We start from the raw sequence: 9,052 nt of genomic DNA, 5'->3' as shown, positions 1-9,052 counted from the left end.
GACAGACTGCCTCTTGACTTGGTCAGGACCCGCCATAGCCCCTTATCCCTGGAGCTTAGTTCACTAGTTGTGAAGTGTGACCATGAGATTGAGTAATCAGACAATGGCTGGGTGGACGGGGGGTACTTTATAAATACCACAGGGAAATAGAGGGCTGCTCTTCTCTCACATGCTGCTGAATCTCAGGATCTCAGCGAGGTCATAGCCAGTCACAGCAAAGGAGCTGCCTGAGGGGTCACAGAATCGGGCACCACACAGCTGGGTGTCAGGCACACACTCACCGTGACAGTGTTCCACCTGGGAGAGAAGACAGCTGTTCAGGGCCTGTGGCCTCATCCTCCGGCCCTCATTCCACTCCTCTCATGACACATACCTCAATGCAGCCATCCTCTGGGCTTCTACTCAACTTCCAGATGTGTATGAAGGTGTCTTCAGCCGCAGAGAGTAGCTATTTTAAAGAAAGGCAAGGACCAGTGGGAGTCAGATGTGCTGACCGAGGGCTGGTATAGGCTGTAAAGCCCAGTCCAGGTGCTTGGGGAGGGGGCTACCCTGAGAGGCAGAGATAAGTCTGTGGAGTGCCTCTCAACATCCCAGCACCAGGAAACAAGGCTATGCAAGGACAGAGTGGGAGACTGACCTTGCCCACCTCAGGAGCCAGGTCCAGGGCACAGATGGCCCGGGCATGGGCATCGATCTGGACGTGTATAGATCCTGTACTGGCTTCATACAGACGCACTTGCCCGTTCCCGTAGCCTGCTGCTACGGTCCCCTGCCACAGCTGCACAGAAGAACATGGCACCCTGCAAGGGTGACATCGCACTTGGATTTCCCAGACCTAAGCCCACTCCCCACCTTGAAGCTACCTCAGGAAGGCCTCAGCCCCCTTTTGCCTCACCTACCCGAATCCTGGAATCTGGGTCAGTAATTTGAATTTGGGCCCTGATCTCCAGACACACAGCAAGCCCGAGTCATCTGCTGTCACAGTGTCAGCCATGCAGTCCTAAGGGGAAGGGCAGGATTAGCCTTTTTTTCTCCCTGCTGGGTCCTATATACAGGGCAGGAGGGGAAGGGAGGCAGTATTTGCATCTTTGCCTCTCCAGGGAAAGGGGAAGATGTGGACCCATCACTGGCTGGAAGGGTCTCTTGGAAGCATTAAACGCTTTCGTTGTATTCCTTATAGACTCTGACTCCCTACCCCAACCCCAGCACACATCCTGTATGTTAGGGTATATAACTGTCCTCATTGGATGAATGATGAAACTAAGGCCACAGTGTTAGGACCTTCTGGAGTTCTTGCATTGAGCCAGTCACAGTCATGACTAGACTCTGGGACTCTTGACAGCCCCTCAACTCAGGCAGCCAACAGAGCCCACGGGCCCAACTCTGTGCCAGGTGTAGCGTAGCACAGGAATTATAAGATACATACCCTGTTTTCAAGAGGTTTACAACCTAATCAGGGAGATAAGAGTTGTCTTTGCGGGCAGTGTCAATTCAGGGTTCAGCTAAGGGAGATGAGTCAGGGCTGGAAGAGGGGGGAGGCTTCCAGGAGAGGATGGCACTGGAGGTGGGCCTCAATAGGGGGCACTTGCCCAAGTTTGGAGAAGGAAGCCACACATGCCAGAAACCATCAGTCCCAACTCCTCCATTCACACCTGGAGCATAAAGTATGAGTGAACTATTAAGTACCACGTAAATATAAAATATTTCTGGACTCATCACTGGACCTGAGATTGCTAAAACTCAGCAAAGTGCACTAATTTGCCCATAGTCATTCAGCTGCTTAATGACAAAGCCAAGGCTTGAACCCAGGTACCCTGCTTCCCCAAGGTGGGGAAGGCCCTCAGATTCACTGGAACAGGTAGGGGGGATCGACTCACCTGTCCCTGGGCAGGCTCAGTGGCAATGTCTGAGATTGGCGTCTGGTGCCTTGCCAGCTCTTCACTCAGTACAATGTTGGGACCCTTGGTGGGGATGTCAAACACCAGTACCCGGCCCGACCATGTTCCTGCAGAACCAGTGCTCCACTGATGGCCTCCTGATGCTCCCAGGCCTCCAGCCACCATGCTCAGCCCTCCCTCCATCCCAGAAACCTTAGTAACAAACCCACCTCTCACTGCTCCAACAGCCCCACTCCCAATATTCACTGCCCTTTTCCTATACCATCCTGCCCCTCTGAACCCCTCCATGGCTTTTTGGAGTTTCTCAGACCCTCCTTCACTCCCACCCCTCTAACACTCCACAATTTCCTCAGACCTGCAGCATCCTGGTCAAAGCCCACACCCCTATACCTCAGCACTCTCCAATGCCCTGCCTTTGGCCCCCTCACCCACACAGATGTAGTGGCCACTGGCAGCAATTCCTCGGGCAAACACAGCCTGCACTGAGTATGAGAGGGGAAAATGATTAGAAGTATTATCCCCCCTAGCCCCAGCAAACAATCCCTACCCCCAACCCCGTCCTGCAGGTACCTAGAGAGGCATCTCCAGCGTCCAGTGCATGCCAGTAGACCATGACGGAGCCGTCAGACTCGTACATCTGGAAGACCAGGGCAAGGATGGGTCATAACCCAGCTGACCTTTGCTGAGCTCTGTACCAGCTACTCCACATACTCATGTTAACCTTAGCCTGTTTAATCCTCAAAATTACCCTGGGAGGGAGGCGCTACTTTTATCTGCATTTAGCAGAAGACACTGACGCTCTGAGAGAAGTTCACTAAATTGCCCAGGGTCACACAACTAATAAAAGGGCAGATATTGGAGATGGCACTTAAGAACTGGAAAACAAGAAAGCTATGAAGATGAGAGATGAGGGGGCTAAGCATGAGAACAGCTTGGAAATGTTTAGAAGTAAGATCGCTGGGTTGGGAAGATCCCCTGGAGGAGGAAATGGCAACCCACTCCAGTATTCTTGCCTGGAGAATCCCATGGACGGAGGAGCCTGGCAGGCTACAGTCCATGGGGTCGCAAACAGTCGACTGATCGACTAAGCACAGCACACACACTAGGGGCCTTGGAGAGAAGTTAAGACTCTAGCGGGGGAGGATAGGAAGGTCCTCTTACTTGTATTCCTCGATGAGAGGTGAGTACCAGCAATACTCGGAAAGGGAGGACACACCAGTGGATCTAGAGGGAAAGGAATCAGAGTAAACAGTAGTCAGAGCACAGGACATGAGGACTCCGAAGTGTGGAAATTCAGATGGTCAGAGAAGGCCTATTCCTTGGGGTTTGGAGAGGAAGTACCGGGTTCTAGGTAGGGCGGGCGTTCAGCAACACCATTCCCAACTCCACGCCTCACCTGGGTGATAAGTGGGGGGCTCACTCCAGCGCCCTCCTTAGCGTGGAGTTGGCGCTGGGCCAAGGGCACACCCTCAGGAGCAGCGCTGAGTAGCTGGGCGCTGGGTCCATGGACTACTCCAAAATGAGTGAGGTTGCGGGCGGGCAGCTGCAGCACACTGAGGTTGTTGCACAGGGCGGCCGCCGAGCCTCGAAGCGGGATGGAGCGCTCCCGGCGGAACATTCTTGGGGAGAGATGGTCGATCCCAGGCGCGCGGAAAGCAGCAGACAGCCGAGATTCCTAAGGGGGCTTGGGGGGGGGGGGTGGTGGTGCTGACATGAGGCACTGGGAAAGCCCCCGGCGACTGGGTCGCGATGTGAATGAACGAGGGCCTCGGGGATGGTGATGGGGGTTGGTGGTCACATAGTGTGGGAAGGGTAACGCGGAGCTGGCGAGGGGAACCCTAGGGCTGAGTCATGAGGTGATGGGGGGAACCCCAGAGGAGGAATGGTGATGGCCCAGGACCCAGTGGCCCCAAGAGCCCGAGTCAAGGCAGGATGAAGCAGGGTAGCCCCTAGGCTCTTCCTCCCTCAGCCTGGCTCCCCGAAGCCCCCGGACCAGGTCAGAGTTCACACCAGCAGCTCCGAGACTCCAGTAGCGTTCGGTCTCTCCGAATCCGCCGCCACCATAGAGACGACGCACGGACGCACGGCCGTTGGGTGGGGTGAACTACCCTAACGTGCGACGCGCGCCCGGCGCGGCTGCCGGGGCAACTGTGGGCGGGGCGAGCCTGCCTGCGGCGCGGTTGCCGAGGAGACCGATAGGCTGCAGCAGCAGCTGCTGCTGGACAGGAAAGCTGCTGGAGCCTGGGGGTTGAAGCTACAGTTGAGGCGATGGCGCACGAAGGCCCGGTGAGCTTGAGCTCAGCTGAGGGTGGCCCAGAGCGGGGTTAAGACCAGTGTCCGGAACCGTGGGCCAGCTCTGTGCCACCCGGCATCCGCCCTTCACGCGGGCGTTCAAGATGACCGAAGAAGCCCTGTCGGTGCACTAGGACAGAAAACCTACCCCTGTACCACGCGCACTCACAAGCATTGTCACACTTGGAGCCTGAGGGAAGGAGGTTAAATGGGTGATGAAGAGCCCAAGAACAAGAAGTGACTTTGACAACGGTTAATGCGTTTAATGAGTCTCTTATATTGAGGTACTCATTTAAATGGATAAACCAGAATTGGTCAGGCACTGAGGAGAGGGTGTTGCTAGATAGGATTCATTTGAACAATTTCGGGAGGAAGAAATGGATTAAACAACAATTCTGAGGCTGCACTTAAAGTCTATTGTTTAAAAGCCAAGAAACTCTAAAATAGACTGAAGAGCACTTATGCAGTAATATCTCCAACCCCTCTGGTCAGGCCATCTAGGTGTAGCCATTAGCGCGGGTGTAATGAGAGCCTGGGCGGGGTTGTCTAAGGAATCAGCTCTCCTCTCCCAGCCCTACCTACCCGTGCTCTGGCCAAGCCTGAGCGGGGCTGTGGACCGTTCCTTGGGCTTGCCAACAGAACTGTTCTCACTAGCAGAGATGGGAAACGAAACTTAAGGGATTTTGAGTTCCGTGTGAGGTTTAGGAAACACCAGATTTGGGGGAGAATGAATTTTGGGGAACACCATGTATGAAGCAATAATGTTAGGGGGTGGGGAGACAAAAGTTAGGGAAATTGTGTTGGGAAGGAATCAGCTTGAGGGAGACTGTCGTGGGGAATTTAAGCGGCTCCCAATAATTTACTAGTAAATTCGTATGTCCTTAAAGTAGGTTTTTGGGAGACTAGACTTTTCTTTTTCAGTGGATTTTTCTTGATTATAAAAGGATATAAAGTCATTGTAGAGAACTTATAAACTGGAGAAGAGTGTAGGAAAGAAACATATACACGGTGCTTTCCTTTGCTTCAGCACATATTGGTTTACATACCTGAGATCATACTTGATATGTAATTTTATATCGTTTCTTTCATTTAACATTACATCATAAGTATTTTCTTATGCTATTGTAAGACTGCCTTTAATCATCACATAATATTTCATCATATAGGTAGCACACAATTAGCCACCTATTTTCCTTGTTAGATGTATGTTTTCAATATTCTGCTATTATAAATGACATCACGGAATATTTTAGAGAATATATTTTCATTTCAGAGTATGCCTTTGTGTATTTATAAAACTGGAATTGGTACTTTTGAAGATTGGACATCTTTTCAAATGTTTATTAGTCAATAGTTCCACTTTTTTGAAATATTATGTTCTTTATTATCCTTGGAGATCTTATGGTTATAAAAATTTATATGCATTTTTAATGTATTTGGGAATATCTTTTTAAAAAATTTGTTGCATGTATTTTTTGTTTAGGAAGCAGGATAAAGCCAAGCTCTGGAGTCAAACAAACCTGCATATGAGTTATGACTCCACTACTTCCTTACTCTGTGATCTTGGGCAAATTCTGTGAAATGGGGATAAAAATAGTATACAGTCTAAAAAATGTAGGAACTGAATCCATGTATGTGACTGATATACTTTAAGTGCCAGTAAATGATAACTATTATTATCAGCTTGTAATTAGGAATTTATAAAAAGCACAGGAAAATTTGACATATATATATATGTACAGTTACCTACCCATTTCTGTATTATTTCTTACATTACTTTTATGCTTAGGCAGCTGTTTCTCACCCAGAGATTATATGACAATTTAAACTATTTTCCCTACGTTTTATCTTTTGTTTTAATTTTGTTTTGTTTGTGTGCATGCTTTAATTCATCTGGAATTTATTTAGATGTATATTGTGAAATGAGGATCTAAGTTGATTTGGGGAGTGGGAGAAGATGGGAAACACACCAATAATTCCTGTACTGTTTATTGACTTTTACAAATTCCTGAACTCTCAAGAATTTTGAATACTTTGAACTAGCGCAAATAGCAAGGACTGTGCAATTAGAGCTATATATAGCCTGGGTTCACTGTGTAATCCCAAACAAGTGGAGGTGAACTGCTGTCAGGCTTCAGTTCCTTTGTCTGTGAAAGGGACTGAGTGAGCTGTTTGAAAAATTAAATCGTCTAGGTCACCTGAAAAGCATCTGTCACATAGTAGGCTCTTAGTAGTAAAGTGACCCTTTCTAAAGGCTTTTCCTTCATCTTAGACAACCTAAGGAAGCTTCCTCCTAACCCATGATTGCTGCTCCACTCCTCGGTTTCCCGCCCTGAGTGCCCTGTTCCTTTCCCACAGAGGCAGGTCCGAGACCGCGGGGTGACCCGATCCAAGGCGGAAAAGGTGCGGCCACCTACGGTTCCGGTGCCACAGGTGGACATCGTGCCTGGGCGGCTCACTGAGGCCGAATGGATAGCATTCACAGCTCTCGAAGAGGGCGAGGACGTGGTGGGTGACATCCTGGCTGATCTGGTGGCCCGAGTCATGGACTCCGCCTTTAAAGTCTATCTGACCCAGCAGGTAGGCCTGGATCCTTGTCCTTCAGACACATCTCCGCCCTCCCTGACCCCTCCCTGCTGGACTAAGAGCCTTTCTCGCCTTCGTAGTGCATTCCATTCACCATCAGTCAGGCACGCGAGGCCATGCTGCAGATCACCGAGTGGCGCTTTTTGGCTCGGGACGAGGGAGAATCTGCAGTGGCAGAGGACCCCACATGGGGCGAGGATGAGGAGCCCTTGGCTTGCACGACGGATGCCTGGGCTCAGGGATCCGTGCCAGTGCTGCACGCCCGGGCCTCGGTGGGGCTGGAGGAGATGTCTCAAGGCGAAGTAAGCCCAGCCTCCAGCTGCCGCCCACCTCTCACAAGCCGCCCCCGATCCATTACTCACCCCTAACCTCCACCCCTGTGCATTTCCCCAGGACCAGGAGAGCGTGGACCAGATTCCTTTAGGAGGATCGTGGACGGATTCAGGTTCTCAGGAGCGGATGGAATCTTGGGAGCTAACAGACACTCCGGGCTCTCCACCCACGCCCGAGTTGCTTCAGGAGACAGGGTCCCGGGGTCCTTTGGAGAAACTGGGTGACCAGTTGAGGAGCGACCAGACTGACCTGTTTGCAGTCGGATCCTCGAACTCGAGCAGCCAACTGTCGATGGAGATGGTGCCGGCAGGCAGTACCCACGCTTCTCTGGAGCTGTCCTTGGTAGCCAGCCCTCAGGCCTCTGTCGAGCGGGCACAGCCCATCAGCTCTCAGTTCTCTCTCGAGGACCTCTACAGTTGCACGCCCCAGCCGCACGCGGCTGGAGACCGGCTGGAACTCAGGGAGGAGAAGGTGCCCCTCATCCCCTCGCGGGTGTTGGTGTCTGATCCTTCCGAGGGCGGCCCCACCACGCTCAACCCCTCGGCGGGATTCCAGCCGCAGCCGCCGTGGCTGGCTGACGAGCAGCCCAGCGCGCTTCACTCCAGAACTGGCCGTAAGGGGGCAATGACGCGTCTGGACCCCGCGCGGCTGCCGCGCCCCTGGGTGCGCCCGCTGTCGGAGGTCCTGGTCCCAGATTCGGAGGGCCGCCCCCTGGAGGCCTACCGGGGGCGCCAGCGGGGCAAGAAGACCGAGGCCCCAGCCGGACCGCAAGCCTCCCTCCCCAGCTTCCGCGTCTCCGGGTCAGAGTTCTTCCCTTTCCCACCTGGCGTTCCTGTCCGAGCTTTGGGCCCCGGTCTCAGCCTCCAGTTCCCTACTCTAAGCTTAGGCCTACCGTCGCCAGGCTTTGGTTCAAAGCTTCCCTTCCCCAGTCCCGGTCTCCGTTTTCTCGCCACACACCGGGCGCGCCCGGACATGGCACGCAGCCCCAGCCCCAAGCTATGGCCGAGTGCTAAGTGGCCCAGCGGCTGGGAGAGGGAGGCCGAACTGCTGGGTGAGCTCTGGGCCGGCCGCACCCGTGTACCTCCGCAGGGCCTGGGCCCTGGGGACCGGGAAAGCCAGGATCCTCACAAATGTCTTCATCCCGTGCCTCAAGTTCTGGAGGCCACGTCCCAGGTGACGTGGAAACCCGTGTTACTGCCGGGAGCACTGAAGCTGGCTCCTGGTGTGAGCCTGTGGAACCCAAGTACGCAGGTGCTGCTTAGCTCCGCTGAGGCTCAACGGGACGACAGAGAAGGCAGCGCCTCTCCTCCCATCCATACAGGTGCCCCGAAGCCGCAGGTGACTGTGGCACAGCTAATGAACTCAGCCCTCAAAATGTGGTCACTCCCCTCCAAGCGCCTGCCCCATTCTAAGCCCTAGGCAGTGGGAATTTTGCCTTCCTTCTGTCTGCTTGCCAGAAATAAACAGCTGAGTTGCCTTAAAAATTGGCCTGATGTCCAGCAGTTCCTTCTAAGTGTGTGCTCTCGCTGAACTGGAGAGGTCTATAAGAACACAGCACATAATTACGCTACACCCTTAGGAGACCCTGCTTTAGGGTCAAGGTGGCGCTCCAGGAGAGGCATTCTGGAGAGCCATCCCCATTTCCACAAAGGAGCACACAAGTGTTACAAGAGGGATCTGCCTCAGTTGGGAGAACTTAGTCTCCTTCCAGTACTCGAAGAAGGGGGTAGCTCTGTTTAAGCACAGAGTGATTCAAGACATAAGGAATTTGATTTTCAGCCCCTGGAGTTCTATCAGTTCACCTTAGAGTGCATATCCATGTTTTCTTTGGAGACAAATTTGAGGCTATGCAGGATTTAGGGAAACTCTGACTCTTTTGATCTTTGACTTCGACCAGCAATGGAATGAGGCAATCAGATAGCTAGTGAAAATAATTTAAGGAG

The 9,052-nt window shown here is 52.5% G+C and overlaps 2 protein-coding genes across 6 annotated transcripts; one reads left to right on the top strand and one right to left on the bottom strand.

Annotated features, from left to right (window-relative positions):
* Positions 1–108: 108 nt before the first annotated feature.
* WDR54 (WD repeat domain 54) lies at positions 109–3,975 on the bottom strand. Of its 3 annotated transcripts, none has more exons than XM_004007319.6 (10): positions 3,909–3,975; positions 3,295–3,582; positions 3,060–3,122; positions 2,469–2,535; positions 2,327–2,380; positions 1,878–2,005; positions 900–1,000; positions 638–800; positions 374–448; positions 109–297 (listed from the first exon to the last, which is right to left on the bottom strand). In XM_004007319.6, the coding sequence occupies exons 2-10, from the start codon at positions 3,514–3,516 to the stop codon at positions 166–168; spliced, it is 1,005 nt and encodes a 334-aa protein (XP_004007368.4). In that variant the 5' UTR covers positions 3,517–3,582; positions 3,909–3,975; the 3' UTR covers positions 109–165. The 3 variants fall into 3 exon arrangements, with proteins under 3 accessions (XP_004007368.4, XP_027822823.1, XP_027822824.1); XM_027967022.3 differs by having other exon boundaries at positions 647–800; XM_027967023.3 differs by lacking the exon at positions 3,060–3,122.
* A 96-nt stretch (positions 3,976–4,071) lies between these two features.
* Positions 4,072–8,596, top strand: C3H2orf81 (chromosome 3 C2orf81 homolog). 3 transcript variants are annotated; one of them, XM_004006093.6, is made up of 4 exons: positions 4,072–4,184; positions 6,549–6,770; positions 6,857–7,078; positions 7,170–8,596. In XM_004006093.6, exons 1-4 carry the CDS (start codon positions 4,167–4,169, stop codon positions 8,526–8,528), a joined length of 1,821 nt encoding a protein of 606 aa, XP_004006142.1. In that variant the 5' UTR covers positions 4,072–4,166; the 3' UTR covers positions 8,529–8,596. The 3 variants fall into 3 exon arrangements, with proteins under 3 accessions (XP_004006142.1, XP_012029061.1, XP_042104057.1); XM_012173671.5 differs by having other exon boundaries at positions 4,072–4,474; XM_042248123.2 differs by lacking the exon at positions 6,857–7,078.
* Positions 8,597–9,052: the final 456 nt, after the last annotated feature.

This window comes from Ovis aries, chromosome 3 (genome assembly GCF_016772045.2).
Source record: "Ovis aries strain OAR_USU_Benz2616 breed Rambouillet chromosome 3, ARS-UI_Ramb_v3.0, whole genome shotgun sequence".
In the NCBI taxonomy this organism is placed as follows: domain Eukaryota; kingdom Metazoa; phylum Chordata; class Mammalia; order Artiodactyla; family Bovidae; genus Ovis; species Ovis aries.
This window is presented reverse-complemented; position numbering and strand designations above follow the sequence as displayed.

Bases quoted from the DNA above. Each gene is read 5' to 3' on its own strand.
- WDR54 (XM_004007319.6), bottom strand. From the start codon at position 3,516: ATGTTCCGCCGGGAGCGCTCCATCCCGCTTCGAGGCTCGGCGGCCGCC. The intron at 801-899 runs GTAGGTGAGGCA...TCACCCTTGCAG, and splicing joins ACCCAGATTCCAGGATTCGG to GGTGCCATGTTCTTCTGTGC. The intron at 449-637 runs GTCAGTCTCCCA...TCTTTAAAATAG, and splicing joins TGGCTCCTGAGGTGGGCAAG to CTACTCTCTGCGGCTGAAGA.
- C3H2orf81 (XM_004006093.6), top strand. The intron at 6,771-6,856 runs GTAGGCCTGGAT...TCGCCTTCGTAG, and splicing joins AAGTCTATCTGACCCAGCAG to TGCATTCCATTCACCATCAG. The intron at 7,079-7,169 runs GTAAGCCCAGCC...GCATTTCCCCAG, and splicing joins AGGAGATGTCTCAAGGCGAA to GACCAGGAGAGCGTGGACCA.